This window comes from Carcharodon carcharias, chromosome 39 (genome assembly GCF_017639515.1).
Source record: "Carcharodon carcharias isolate sCarCar2 chromosome 39, sCarCar2.pri, whole genome shotgun sequence".
In the NCBI taxonomy this organism is placed as follows: domain Eukaryota; kingdom Metazoa; phylum Chordata; class Chondrichthyes; order Lamniformes; family Lamnidae; genus Carcharodon; species Carcharodon carcharias.
This window is the reverse complement of record NC_054505.1, coordinates 456,066-471,234: the sequence shown is the minus strand read 5'-3', so window position 1 is coordinate 471,234 and position 15,169 is coordinate 456,066. Positions and strand designations below refer to the sequence as shown.

The 15,169-nt window shown below is 54.0% G+C and overlaps 1 protein-coding gene across 1 annotated transcript; it reads left to right on the top strand.

Annotated features, from left to right (window-relative positions):
• Positions 1 to 2,989: 2,989 nt before the first annotated feature.
• Positions 2,990 to 14,158, top strand: LOC121273094 (serine/threonine-protein kinase SBK1-like). Its single transcript, XM_041180058.1, has 4 exons — positions 2,990 to 3,180; positions 5,794 to 5,996; positions 13,445 to 13,846; positions 13,952 to 14,158. Exons 1-4 carry the CDS (start codon positions 3,015 to 3,017, stop codon positions 14,156 to 14,158), a joined length of 978 nt encoding a protein of 325 aa, XP_041035992.1. The 5' UTR covers positions 2,990 to 3,014.
• Positions 14,159 to 15,169: the final 1,011 nt, after the last annotated feature.

The window sequence follows — 15,169 nt, the reverse complement described above, 5'->3', positions numbered from 1 at the left end:
GATCCATTCCCTGCTGAATAAACAGTGACTCTGTACAGTTACACAGTGAGTGATCCTTACCCTGCTGAATAAACATTGATTCTGTACAGTTACACAGTGAGTGATCCTTACCCTGCTGAATAAACAGTGACTCTGTACAGTTACACAGTGAGTGGTCCTTACCCTGCTGAATAAACAGTGACTCTGCACAGTTACACAGTGAGTGACCCTTACCCTGAATAAACAGTGACTCTGTACAGTTACACAGTGAGTGAACTTTACCCTGAATAAACACTGACTCTGTACAGTTACACAGTGAGTGATCCCTACCCTGAATAAACAGTGACTCTGCACAGTTACACAGTGAGTGATCCATTCCCTGCTGAATAAACAGTGACTCTCTACAGTTAGACAGTGAGTGATCGTTACCCTGAATAAACAGTGACTCTGTACAGTTACACAGTGAGTGATCCTTACCCTGAATAAACAGAGACTCTGTACAGTTACACAGTGAGTGATCCTTACCCTGCTGAATAAACAGTGATCTGTACAGTTACACAATGAGTGATCCTTACCCTGAAAAAGCAGTGACTCTGTACAGTTACACAGTGAGTGACCATTACCCTGAATAAACAGAGACTCTGTACAGTTACACACTGAGTGACCCTTACCTTGCTGAATAAACAGTGACTCTGTTCAGTGACACAGTGAGTGATCCTTACCCTGTTGAATAAACAGTGACTCTGTTAAGTTACACAGTGAGTGATCCTTACCCTGAATAAACAGTGACTCTGTACAGTTACTCAGTGCGTAATCCTTGCCCTGCTGAATAAACAGTGACCGTGTACAGTTACACAGTGTGTGATCCTTATCCTGAATAAACAGTGACTCTGTACAGTTACACAGTGAGTGATCCTTACCCTGCTGAATAAAGTGTAACTCTGTACAGTTACACAGTGAGCGATCCATTCCCTGCTGAATAAACAGTGACTCTGTACAGTTACACAGTGAGTGAACCTTACAATGAAAAAACAGTGACTCTGTACAGTTACACAGTGAGTGATCCTTACCCTGCTGAATAAACAGTGACTCTACAGTTACACAGCGAGCGATCCATTCCCTGCTGAATAAACAGTGACTCTGTACAGTTACACAGTGAGCGATCCATTCCCTGCTGAATAAACAGTGACTCTGTACAGTTACACAGTGAGTGATCCTTACCCTGAATAAACAGTGACTCTACTGTTACACAGTGAGTGATCCTTACCCTGCTGAATAAACACTGACTCTGTACAATTACACAGTGAGTGATCCATTCCCTGCTGAATAAACAGTGACTCTGTACAGTTACACAGTGAGTGATCGTTACCCTGAATAAACAGTGACTCTGTACAGTTACACAGTGAGTGATCCTTACCCTGCTGAATAAACAGTGACTCTGTACAGTTACACAGTGAGCGATCCATTCCCTGCTGAATAAACACTGACTCTCTACGGTTACACAGTGAGTGATCCTTACCCTGCTGAATAAACAGTGATTCTGTACAGTTACACAGTGAGTGATCCTTACCCTGCTGAATAAACAGTGACTCTGTACAGTTACACAGTGAGTGACCCTTACCCTGAATAAACAGTGACTCTGTACAGTTACACAGTGAGTGAACCTTACCCTGAATAAACACTGACTCTGTACAGTTACACAGTGAGTGATCCCTACCCTGAATAAACTCTGACTCTGTACAGTTACACAGTGAGTGATCCATTCCCTGCTGAATAAACTGTGCCTCTGTACAGTTACACAGTGAGTGATCATTACCCTGAATAAACAGTGACTCTGTACAGTTACACAGTGAGTGATCCTTACCCTGAATAAACAATGACTCTGTACTGTTACACAGTGAGTGACCCTTACCCTGAATAAACAGTGACTCTGTACAGTTACACAGTGAGTGATCCTTACCCTGCTGAATAAACAGTGACTCTGTACAGTTACACAGTGAGCGATCCATTCCCTGCTGAATAAACAGTGACTCTGTACAGTTACACAGTGAGTGATCCTTACCCTGAATAAACAGTGACACTACTGTTACACAGTGAGTGATCCTTACCCTGCTGAATAAACAGTGACTCTGTACAGTTACACAGTGAGCGATCCATTCCCTGCTGAATATACAGTGACTCTGTACAGTTACACAGTGAGTGATCCTTACCCTGCTGAATAAACAGTGTCTCTGTACGGTTACACAGTGAGTGGTCCTTACACTGCTGAAAAAACAGTGACTCTGTACAGTTACACAGTGAGTGATCCTTACCCTGAATAAACAGTGACTCTGTACAGTTACACAGTGAGTGACCCTTTCCCTGAATAAACAGTGACTCTGTACTGTTACACAGTGAGTGACCCTTACCCTGAATAAACAATGAATCTGTACTGTTACACAGTGATTGACCCTTACCCTGAATAAACAGTGACTCTGTACAGTTACACAGTGAGCGATCCATTCCCTGCTGAATAAACAGTGACTCTGTACAGTTACACAGTGAGTGATCCTTACCCTGAATAAACAGTGACTCTGTACAGTTACACAGTGAGTGATCCTTACCCTGCTGAATAAACAGTGACTCTGTACAGTTACACAGTGAGTGATCCTTACCCTGAATAAACAGTGACTCTGTACAGTTACACAGTGAACGATCCTTACCCTGAATAAACAGTGACTCTGTACAGTTACACAGTGAGTGATCCTTACCCTGAATAAACAGTGACTCTGTACAGTTACACAGTGAACGATCCTTACCCTGAATAAACAGTGACTCTGTACAGTTACACAGTGAGTGATCCTTACCCTGAATAAACAGTGACTCTGTACAGTTACACAGTGAGCGATCCATTCCCTGCTGAATAAGTGATGCCCCTTGGCAGAGCCGCTCGGTTCCAGGGTTGCTGGTCTGTATCATTGTGCCTCTCTTTGCTTGGCAGGTCCCTGACGTGCTTCCGGAGCAGGTGCTGCCCCCTGCACGCGGCCCCCTTGGCGATGGAGGGCGGGTCTGCTCTGGGTCCGGACCTCTTCATCGAGGAGATGATGCTCCTGCTGTCGCAGTCGCTCGCCCGCATGGAGGTCAGCGAGCACTACGAGGTGATCAAGGAGCTGGGCTGCGGCAGCTTTGGCAAGGTGCAGCTTGGCAAACACCGCTTCCGAGGTGAGCCGGGGCGGCCACGCCCTCTCCTGCCTTCCGCCGGGTGCTGCGTAGGGGGTGGGTGAGGGGCAAAGCTGAGGAGCTGGTCCGACCGCCATCCGCCGTTAGCCTTAGCGGGTCCAGAACTCCCAGCGCCAGCATCCACCGCGCCTCCCTCATTCACCCTCTCCTTTCCCCCCCTGACCAGTTAGCCAAGTTGACGAGCTCCAAAATGGCCGTCCCGAATCACATTCGCTCGAGCGTGCAGGTTGCTCGTCCCCTGGGAGTGCAGGGTAGCACGTGGCCAGGGGTTTGGAGTACAGGAATAAGCTGCTCTTCTGCTAGAGCAGGTCAGAGGCTGGGAATCCTGCGGAGAGTCACTCACCTCCTGACTCCCCCAAAGCCTGTCCACCATCTACAAGGCACAAGTCAGGAGTGTGATGGGATACTCCCCACTTGCCTGGATGAGTGCAGCTCCCACAACACACAAGAAGCTCAACACCGTCCAGGACAAAGCAGCCCCGCTTGATCGGCACCCCATCCACAAACATTCACTCCCTCCACCACCGACGCACAGTAGCAGCAGTGTGTGTACCATCTACAAGATGCACTGCAGCAACTCACCAAGGCTCCTTCGACAGCACCTTCCAAACCCACGACCACTACCATCTAGAAGGACAAGGGCAGCAGACACATGGGAACACCACAACCTGGAAGTTCCCCTCCAAACCACACACCCATCCTGACTTGGAAAGATATCGGCTGTTCCTTCACTGTCGCTGGGTCAAAATCCTGGAACTTGCTCCCTAACAGCGCCGTGGGTGTACCTACACCACAGGGACAAAATCCTGGAACTCCCTCCCTAACAGCGCCGTGGGTGTACCTACACCACACGGACAAAATCCTGGAACTCCCTCCCTAACAGCGCCGTGGGTGTACCTACACCACAGGGACAAAATCCTGGAACTCCCTCCCTAACAGCACCGTGGGTGTACCTACACCACAGGGACTAAATCCTGGAACTCCTTCCCTAACAGCGCCGTGGGTGTACCTACACCACAGGGACAAAATCCTGGAACTCCCTCCCTAACAGCGCCGTGGGTGCACCTACACCACAGGGACTAAATCCTGGAACTCCTTCCCTAACAGCGTTGTGGGTGTACCTACACCACACGGACAAAAGCCTGGAACGCCCTCCCTAACAGCACCGTGGGTGTACCTACACCACACGGACAAAATCCTGGAACTCCCTCCCTAACAGCGCCGTGGGTGTACCTACAACAAACGAACAAAATCCTGGAACACCCTCCCTAACAGCGCTGTGGATGTACCTACAACAAACGAACAAAATCCTGGAACTCCCTCCCTAACAGCGCCGTGGGTGTACCTACACCACACGGACAAAATCCTGGGACTCCCTCCCTAACAGCGCCGTGGGTGTACCTACAACAAACGAACAAAATCCTGGAACTCCCTCCCTAACAGCACCGTGGGTGTACCTACATCACATGGGACAAAATCCTGGAACTCCCTCCCTAACAGCACCGTGGGTGTACCTACACCACACGGACAAAATCCTGGAACTCCCTCCCTAACAGCACGGTGGGTGTACCTACACCACAGGGACAAAATCCTGGAACTCCCTCCCTAACAGCACCGTGGGTGTACCTACACCACACGGACAAAATCCTGGAACTCCCTCCCTAACAGCACGGTGGGTGTACCTACACCACAGGGACAAAATCCTGGAACTCCCTCCCTAACAGCGCCGTGGGTGTACCTACACCACAGGGGACAAAATCCTGGAACTCCCTCCCTAACAGCGCCGTGGGTGTACCTACACCACACAGACAAAATCCTGGAACTCCCTCCCTAACAGCGCCGTGGGTGTACCTACACCACAGGGGACAAAATCCTGGAACTCCCTCCTGAACAGCGCCGTGGGTGTACCTACACCACACGGACAAAATCCTGTAACTCCCTCCCTAACAGCGCCGTGGGTGTACCTACACCACACGGACAAAATCCTGGAACTCCCTCCCTAACAGCGCCGTGGGTGTACCTACACCACAGCGGTTCAAGAAGGCTGCTCACCCTCACCTTCCCAAGGGGCAATTAGGGATGGGCAATAAACGCTGAGCCCGACCAGCGACACCCACATCCCCGTGAATGAGTAAAAAAGATTGGGCAGGGTTTCGGCCAGTCCACATCTTGAAAACCGGGGACTGTATCAGCCCCCACGTTTAAGGAAGGATACCCTTGCAGTTAGGGGCTGTACACCGATGGCTCACTCGGTTGTTTCCCTGGGGTGAGGGGCTTGTCCTCAGATGAGAGTTACTTTGGGTTCATGATTTCTGGAGGTTGGAAAAATGAGAGAAGGGGGCGGGGCCGGGTTGTCTCATGAAAATCTAGAAGGTTCTGAAGGGACTCGATAGGGTGGACGCTGAGCTTTGGTTCCCGCTGGTTGGGGGAATCTAAAACACGCCAGGGGGGCGCCAAAATGTCAGGATAAGGGGGCTGATCAGTTGGGGCTGAGATGAGGAGATATGTCTTCACTCGAAGGGTTGTGAAACTTTGGAATTCTCTCTCCCTCTCTCTCTCCGTCCTCCCACATCCACCGACCTCCCCCCCCACCAGGTACGCTGATGGCCCTGAAGCTCATGGACAAACACAAAACCAAGATCAGGTGTTTCCTGAGGGAATACAGCGTCTCGCTCTACCTCTCCACCCACCCCTTCATCACCACCGCCTTCGGGATTGCCTTCGAGTCCAACGACCACTATGTCTTTGTGCAGGAGTACGCTCCTGTCGGTGACCTCTTTGACCTCATTCAGCCTCAGGTAGACACACGGATGCTATGGTTTGCGTGGGATGAGGGGCTAAGTGGTTCCCCCAAGCCGAGATCGGCGACGCCAAGTTCAGTTCACCGCCCCCGCCCACAACCCGCCCACTCCCCGGTCCCCTCCCCACAACACCTCCCGGTCCGACAACGCCTCGATTTTCAAATTCTCATCCTCCTGTTCAAATCCCTCCCTCACTCCCTCCCTCCCTCTCCCTGTGACCTCCTCCAGCCCCTACAATTCTCATTCTCCTGTTCAAATCCCTCCCTCGCTCCCTCCCTCCCTATCTCTGTAACCTCCTCCAGCCCCTACAATTCTCATCCTCCTGTTCAAATCCCTCCCTCACCCCCTCCCTCCCTATCTCTGGAACCTCCTATAACCCTCCGAGATCTCTGTGCTCCTCCGATCCCAGCCTCTCGAGCATTCCCCCGATTCCCATCGCTCCACCATTGGCGGCCGGGCCTTCAGCTGCCTGGGGGGTGGGGGGCCCCAAACTCTGAAATTCCCCCAAAAACTCTCTCTCTCTCTGCCCCTCTCTTTCTCTCTTTCTCTCCCTCTCTCCCTCTCTCCCTCTCTCTCTGCCCCTCTCTATTTCTCTCTCCCTCTCTCCCCCTACCAATCTCTCCCTCCCTCTGTCCATCTCTATCTCTCTTTCTGCGTCTCTCTCTCTCTCTCCCTCTCCATGTCTCTCTCTCTCTTTCTTTCTTTCCTTCTCTCTCTTTCCTTCTCTCTCCTTCTCTGTATCTTTCTTTCCTTCTCTCTCTCTCCTTCTATCCCTCTCTCTGCCTCTCTTTCTTGCTCTTTCTCTCTACCCCTATCTCCCTCCCTCTGTCCCTCTCTATCTCCCTCTCTCTCTCTCTCCCTGTCTCTCTTTATCTCCCTCTCTCTCTCTCTCTGTCCCTCTCTATCTCTCTCTTTCTCTCCTTCTCCCTCTCTCCCTCTCTCTCTCTTTATATCCCTCTCTCTCTCTCTCTGTCCCTCTCCATCTCTCCCTCTCCTTTCAGACGCTGCCTAAAACCTCCCTCTCTGACCGACCTTTTTGGGTGTCCTGTCCCTAATACTCCACAAGGGGCTCGGTGGGAGGCGTTGCGTTGGGGGTCAGTCAGACTGTGTTTGGGTCGCGTTGGGGGGTTAGTCAGAGTGTGTTGGGGTTGAGTTGGGGGGTTAGTCAGAGTGTGTTGGGGTTGCGTTGGGGGGTAGTCAGACTGTGTTGGGGTCGCATTGGGGGGTAGTCAGACTGTGTTGGGGTCGTGTTGGGGGTTAGTCAGACTGTGTTGGGGTCACATTTCGGGGTAGTCAGTCTGTGTTGGGGTTGCGTTGGGGGTTAGTCAGTCTGTGCTGGGGTTGCATTAGCGGGTTTAGTCAGACTGTGTTGGGGGCGCGTTGGGGGGTAGTCAGACTGTGTTGGGGTCAGGTTGGGGGGTTAGTCAGACTGTGTTGGGGACGGGTTGGGGGGTAGTCAGACTGTGTTGGGGTTGCGTTGGGGGATAGTCAGACTGTGTTGGGGTTGCATTGGGGGATAGTCAGACTGTGTTGGGGTTGTGTTGGGGGATAGTCAGACTGTGTTGGGGTTGCGTTGGGGGATAGTCAGACTGTGTTGGGGTTGTGTTGGGGGGATTAGTCAAACTGTGTTGGGGTTGGGTTGGGGGGGTTAGTCAGAAAGTGTTGGGGTTGTGTTGGGGGGGTTAGTCAGTCTGTGTTGGGGTCACGTTGGGGGGTTAGTCAGACTGTGTGGGGGTTGTGTTGGGGGGTTAGTCAGACTGTGTTGGGGTTGGGTTGGGGGGGTTAGTCAGTCTGTGTTGGGGTTGTGTTGGGGGGTTAGTCAGACTGTGTTGGGGTCACACTGGGGGGGTTAGTCAGACTGTGTTGGGGTCACGTTGGGGGTGTTAGTCAGTCTGTGTTGGGGTTACGTTGGGGGGTTAGTCAGACTGTGTTGGGGTTGTGTTGGGGGGTTAGTCAGACTGTGTTGGGGTTGTGTTGGGGGGGTTAGTCAGTCTGCGTTGGGGTTGTGTTGGGGGGTTAGTCAGACTGTGTTGGGGTTGCGTTGGGGGGGTTAGCCAGACTGTGTTGGGGTCACATTGGGGGGTTAGTCAGACTGTATTGGGTTGTGTTGGGGGGGTTAGTCAGACTGTGTTGGGGTTGGGTTGGGGGGGTTAGTCAGCCTGTGTTGGGGTTGGGTTGCGGGGGTTATTCAGACTGCGTTGGGGTCACGTTGGGGGGGTTAGTCAGACTGTGTTGGGGTTGGGTTGGGGGGGTAGTCAGACTGTGTTGGGGTCACGTTGGGGGGTTAGTCAGACTGTGTTGGGGTTATGTTGGGGGGGGGTTAGTCAGACTGTGTTGGGGTCGTGTTGGGGGGATTAGTCAGACTATGTTGGGGTCACATTGGGGGGGTTAGTCAGACTGTGTTAGGATTGTGTTGCGGGGGTTAGTCAGAAAGTGTTGGGGTTGTGTTGGGGGGGTTAGTCAGTCTGTGTTGGGGTCATGTTGGGGGGGTTAGTCAGACTGTGTGGGGGTTGTGTTGGGGGGTTAGTCAGACTGTTTTGGGGTTGGGTTGGGGGGGTTAGTCAGTCTGTGTTGGGGTTGTGTTGGGGGGTTAGTCAGACTGTGTTGGGGTTGTGTTGGGGGGGTTAGTCAGACTGTGTTGGGGTCATGTTGGGGGTGTTAGTCAGTCTGTGTTGGGGTTACGTTAGGGGGTTAGTCAGACTGTGTTGGGGGGATTAGTCAGACTATGTTGGGGTCACATTGGGGGGGTTAGTCAGACTGTGTTAGGGTTGTGTTGGGGGGGTTAGTCAGACTGTGTTGGGGTCACGTTGGAGGGGTTAGTCAGACTGTGTTGGGGTTGTGTTGGGGGGGTTAGACAGACTGTGTTGGGGTCACGTTGGGGGCGTTAGTCAGACTGTGTTGGGGTTGTGTTGGGGGGGGTTAGTCAGACTGTGTTGGGTTTGGGTTGGCGGGGGTTAGTCAGACTGTATTGGGGTTGTGTTGGGGGGGTTAGTCAGACTGTGTTGGGGTTGTGTTGGGGGGGTTAGTCAGACTGTGTTGGGGTTGTGTTGGGGGGGTTAGTCAGACTGTGTTGGGGTTGTGTTGGGGGGGTTAGTCAGACTGTGTTGGGGTTGGGTTGGGGGGGGTTAGTCAGACTGTGTTGGGGTTGGTTTGGGGTGTTAGTCATACTGTGTTGGGGTTGGGTTGTGGGGTTTAGTCATACTGTGTTGGGGTTGTGTTGGGGGGGTTAGTCAGACTGTGTTGGTGTTGTGTTGGGGGGGTTAGTCAGACTGTGTTGGTGTTGTGTTGGGGGGGTTAGTCAGACTGTGTTGGGATTGTGTTGGGGGGGGTTAGTCAGACTGTGTTGGGGTTGTGTTGGGGGGGTTAGTCAGACTGTGTTGGGGTTGGGTTGGGGGGGTTAGTCAGACTGTGTTGGGGTTGGTTTGGGGTGTTAGTCAGACTGTGTTGGGGTTGGGTTGTGGGGTTTAGTCATACTGTGTTGGGGTTGTGTTGGGGGGGTTAGTCAGACTGTGTTGGGGTTGGTTTGGGGTGTTAGTCAGACTGTGTTGAGGTTGGGTTGGGGGGGTTAGTCAGACTGTGTTGGGGTTGGGTTGGGGGGGTTAGTTAGACTGTGTTGGGGTCACGTTCCGGGGGGGTTAGTCAGACTATGTTGGGGTTGTGTTGGGGGGGTTAGTCAGACTGTGTTGGGGTTGTGTTGGGGGGGTTAGTCAGACTGTGTTGGGGTTGGGTTGGGGGGTTAGTCAAACTGTGTTGGGGTCACGTTCTGGGGGGGTTAGTCAGACTGTGTTGGGGTTGGGTTGGGAGGGTTAGTCAGACTGTGTTGGGGTTGGGTTGGGGGGGTTAGTCAGACTGTGTTGGGGTTGGGTTGGGGGGGTTAGTCAGACTGCGTTGGGGTTGGGTTGGGGGGGTTAGTCAGACTGTGTTGGGTTGGGTTGGGGTGGTTAGTCAGACTGTGTTGGTGTTGGGTTGGGGGGGTTAGTCAGACTGTGTTGGGGTTGGTTTGGGGTGTTAGTCAGACTGTGTTGGGGTTGGGTTGGGGGGGGTTAGTCAGACTGTGTTGGGGTTGGGTTGGGGGGGTTAGTCAGACTGTGTTGGGGTCACGTTCCGGGGGGGTTAGTCAGACTATGTTGGGGTTGTGTTGGGGGTGTTAGTCAGACTGTGTTGGGGTTGGGTTGGGGGGGTTAGTCAGACTGTGTTGGGGTTGGGTTGGGGGGGTTAGTCAGACTGTGTTGGGGTCACGTTCCGGGGGGGTTAGACAGACTGTGTTGGGGTTGGGTTGTGGGGGTTAGTCAGACTGTGTTGGGGTTGGGTTGGGGGCGATAGTCAGACTGTGTTGGGGTTGGGTTGGGGGGTTAGTCAGACTGTGTTGGGGTTGTGTTGGGAGGTTAGTCAGACTGCGTTGGGGTTGGGTTGGGGGGGTTAGTCAGACTGTGTTGGGTTGGGTTGGGGTGGTTAGTCAGACTGTGTTGGGGTTGGGTTGGGGGGGTTAGTCAGACTGTGTTGGGGTTGGTTTGGGGTGTTAGTCAGACTGTGTTGGGGTTGGGTTGGGGGGGTTAGTCAGACTGTGTTGGGGTTGGGTTGGGGGGGTTAGTCAGACTGTGTTGGGGTCACGTTCCGGGGGGGTTAGTCAGACTATGTTGGGGTTGTGTTGGGGGTGTTAGTCAGACTGTGTTGGGGTTGGGTTGGGGGGGTTAGTCAGACTGTGTTGGGGTTGGGTTGGGGGGGTTAGTCAGACTGTGTTGGGGTCACGTTCCGGGGGGGTTAGTCAGACTGTGTTGGGGTTGGGTTGTGGGGGTTAGTCAGACTGTGTTGGGGTTGGGTTGGGGGCGATAGTCAGACTGTGTTGGGGTTGGGTTGGGGGGTTAGTCAGACTGTGTTGGGGTTGTGTTGGGGGGTTTAGTCAGACTGTGTTGGGGTTGGGTTGGGGTGGTTAGTCAGACTGTGTTGGGGTTGGGTTGGGGGGGTTAGTCAGACTGTGTTGGGGTTGATTTGGGATGTTAGTTAGACTGTGTTGGGGTTGGGTTGGGGGGGTTAGTCAGACTGTGTTGGGGTTGTGTTGGGGGGGTTAGTCAGACTGTGTTGGGGTTGTGTTGGGGGGGTTAGTCAGACTGTGTTGGGGTTGGGTTGGGGGGTTTAGTCAGACTGTGTTGGGGTTGGTTTGGGGTGTTAGTCAGACTGTGTTGGGGTTGGGTTGTGGGGTTTAGTCATACTGTGTTGGGGTTGTGTTGGGGGGGTTAGTCAGACTGTGTTGGGGTCACGTTGCGGGGGGGTTAGTCAGACTGTGTTGGGGTTGGTTTGGGGTGTTAGTCAGATTGTGTTGGGGTTGGATTGGGGGGGTTAGTCAGACTGTGTTGGGGTTGTGTTGGGGGGGTTAGTCAGACTGTGTTGGGGTTGTGTTGGGGGGGTTAGTCAGACTGTGTTGGGGTTGGTTTGGGGTGTTAGTCAGACTGTGTTGGGGTTGGGTTGTGGGGTTTAGTCATACTGTGTTGGGGTTGTGTTGGGGGGGTTAGTCAGACTGTGTTGGGGTCACGTTGCGGGGGGGTTAGTCAGACTGTGTTGGGGTTGGTTTGGGGTGTTAGTCAGACTGTATTGGGGTTGGGTTGGGGGGTTAGTCAGACTGTGTTGGGGTTGGGTTGGGGGGGTTAGTCAGACTGTGTTGGGGTCACGTTCCGGGGGGGTTAGTCAGACTGTGTTGGGGTTGGGTTGGGGGGGTTAGTCAGACTGTGTTGGGGTTGTGTTGGGGGGGTTAGTCAGACTGTGTTGGGGTTGTGTTGGGGGGGTTAGTCAGACTGTGTTGGGGTTGGGTTGGGGTGGTTAGTCAGACTGTGTTGGGGTTGGGTTGGGGTGGTTAGTCAGACTGTGTTGGGGTTGGGTTGGGGGGGTTAGTCAGACTGTGTTGGGGTTGTGTTGGGGGGGTTAGTCAGACTGTGTTGGGGTTGTGTTGGGGGGGGTTAGTCAGACTGTGTTGGGGTTGTGTTGGGGGGGTTAGTCAGACTGTGTTGGGGTTGGGTTGGGGGGGTTAGTCAGACTGTGTTGGGGTTGGTTTGGGGGGGTTAGTCAGACTGTGTTGGGGTCACGTTGCGGGGGGGTTAGTCAGACTGTGTTGGGGTTGGTTTGGGGTGGTTAGTCAGACTGTGTTAGGGTTGGGTTGGGGGGGTTAGTCAGACTGTGTTAGGGTTGGGTTGGGGGGGTTAGTCAGACTGTGTTGGGGTTGTGTTGGGGGGGTTAGTCAGACTGTGTTGGGGTTGTGTTGGGGGGGTTAGTCAGACTGTGTTGGGGTTGGGTTGGGGGGGTTAGTCAGACTGTGTTGGGGTTGGGTTGGGGGGGTTAGTCAGACTGTGTCGGGGTTGGGTTGGGGGGGTTAGTCAGACTGTGTTGGGGTTGGGTTGGGGGGGTTAGCCAGACTGTGTTGGGGTCACGTTCCGGGGGGGTTAGTCAGACTGTGTTGGGGTTGTGTTGGGGGTGTTAGTCAGACTGTGTTGGGGTTGTGTTGGGGGGGTTAGTCAGACTGTGTTGGGGTTGTGTTGGGGGTGTTAGTCAGACTGTGTTGGGGTCACGTTGCGGGGGGGTTAGTCAGACTGTGTTGGGGTTGGTTTGGGGTGTTAGTCAGACTGTGTTGGGGTTGGGTTGGGGGTGTTAGTCAGACTGTGTTGGGGTTGTGTTGGGGGTGTTAGTCAGACTGTGTTGGGGTTGTGTTGGGGGGGTTAGTCAGACTTTGTTGGGGTCACGTTCCGGGGGGGTTAGTCAGACTGTGTTGGGGTTGTGTTGGGGGTGTTAGTCAGACTGTGTTGGGGTTGTGTTGGGGGGGTTAGTCAGACTGTGTTGGGGTTGGTTTGGGGTGTTAGTCAGACTGTGTTGGGGTTGGGTTGGGGGGGTTAGTCAGACTGTGTTGGGGTTGTGTTGGGGGTGTTAGTCAGACTGTGTTGGGGTTGTGTTGGGGGGGGTTAGTCAGACTGTGTTGGGGTTGGTTTGGGGTGTTAGTCAGACTGTGTTGGGGTTGTGTTGGGGGGGTTAGTCAGACTGTGTTGGGGTTGGGTTGGGGGTGTTAGTCAGACTGTGTTGGGGTTGTGTTGGGGGTGTTAGTCAGACTGTGTTGGGGTTGTGTTGGGGGGGTTAGTCAGACTGTGTTGGGGTTGGGTTGGGGGGGTTAGTCAGACTGTGTTAGGGTTGGGTTGGGGGGGTTAGTCAGACTGTGTTGGGGTTGGGTTGGGGGGGTTAGTCAGACTGTGTTGGGGTTGGGTTGGGGGGTTTAGTCAGACTGTGTTGGGGTCACGGCTCCGGTGAAGGGGTCTCGCGGGATGTGACCCCGTCGATGACAAAGGCCTCGCCGCTGGCCCCGAGCGTTTCCCCCACCTTTTGGCATCCCCTCCCCCTGGTATTCGGAGCGGACGGGAGTCACAAGTCACCCCCCCCCTCTCTCTCTCTCTCTCTCTCTCTCTCTGCAGGTTGGCATCCCGGAACCCGCTGCCAAGCGCTGCGCCCTCCAGGTGGCCTTGGCCCTGGAGCACCTCCACGGGCAGGGGCTGGTGCACCGGGACGTCAAGCCCGAGAACATCCTGCTCTTCGACCGGGAGTGCCGCTGCGTCAAGCTGGCCGACTTCGGCCTGGTGAGGAGGACCGGCCTCAACGTCTGGCACACACCCAGCTCAGTGCCCTACATGGCGCCCGAGTTATGCGACGAGGCGGCTCAGCGGCTGGGGGCGAGGGTGCGCTGCAGCGAGGATGTCTGGGCCTACGGGGTGCTGCTCTACAGCCTCCTGACCGGCAACTTCCCCTGGGAGCGCAGCTCGGCCGACGACGGCCTCTACCGCTCCTTCGCCCGGTGGCAGGGGCTGGTGGAGGAGAAGGTGGAGGAGGAGGAGGAGGAGGAGGAGGAGGAGGAGGTCCCCGCCCCCTGGAGGAGCTTCACCCGAGCGGCCACCCTCATGCTCAGGGGCTTCCTGGCCCTCGAGGCCAAGGACCGGTCGCCGGTCGGGGACGTGGTGCGGTACCTCAAGCTCCGCTGGGTGGTCGGCCCGGACTCGAAGCCCCCGGCCCTGAAGGAGGCGGCAGACGTGCCGAACCAGGAGGTCCCGGCGGGGGCCAAGTCAGATACAAAACAAGCCCCCCGCATCCTCAGGGAATCCTCCTCCTCCTCCCTCTTACACAAGCTGGCTTGAAACCTGAGTGTGACCCCTAACCCTGAGTTCTAACCCCTAACCCCTAAACCCTAACTCCTAACCTTAACCCCTAACCCCTAAACCCTAACCTTAACCCCTCACCCCTAACCCCTAACCGTAACCCTAATCCCTAAACCCTAACCCTAACCCCTCACCCCTAACCCCTAACCATAACAGTAACCCCTAAACCCTAAACCTAACCCCTCACCCCTAACCCCTAACCGTAACCCTAATCCCTAAACCCTAACCCTAACCTTTCACCCCCAACCCTAACCATAACCCTAACCTCTAAACCCTAACCCTAACCCCTCACCCCTAACCCCTAACCATAACCCTAACCCCTAACCTTAACTCCTACCCCTAAACCCTAAACCCTAACCTTAACCCCTAACCCTAACCCCTCACCCCTAACTCCTAACCGTAACCCTAACCCCTAAACAGTAACCCTAACCCCTCACCCCTAAACCCTAACCCCTAATTGTAACCCTAATCCCTAAACCCTAACCCCTCACCCCAAACCCCTAACTGTAACCCTAACTCCTAACCTTAACCCCTAACCCCTAAACCCTAAACTCTAACCTTAAGCCCTAACCCTAACCCCTAACCCCTATCCCCTAACCTTACCCCAACCCTAACCCCTATCCCCTAACCTTACCTCTAACCTCTAACCCCAACCCCAACTCCTAACCCTAACCCCTAACATTACCCCTAACCCTAACCCCTAACCCTAACTCCTCACCCCTAACTCCTAACCTTAACCCCTAACCCTAACCCCTATCCCCTAACCTTACCCCAAACTCCTAACCCTAACCCTATCCACTAACCCTTAACCTTACCCCTAACGCCTAATTCCTAACCCTAACTCCTAACTCCTACCCTTACCCCTAACCCCTAACCCCAACCCTAGCCACTAATCCCAAACACCTAACCCCAACTCCTAACCCTAACCCCTAACTTCTAACCTTAGCTCCTACCCCCTAACCCCAACCCCTAGCCCTAATCCCTAATCCC

Coding starts and splice junctions, on each gene's coding strand:
- LOC121273094 (XM_041180058.1), top strand. CDS start 3,015: ATGGAGGGCGGGTCTGCTCTGGGTCCGGACCTCTTCATCGAGGAGATG. Junction 3,181..5,793: donor TGGCAAACACCGCTTCCGAG/GTGAGCCGGGGC, acceptor CCCCCCCACCAG/GTACGCTGATGGCCCTGAAG. Junction 5,997..13,444: donor TTGACCTCATTCAGCCTCAG/GTAGACACACGG, acceptor CTCTCTCTGCAG/GTTGGCATCCCGGAACCCGC.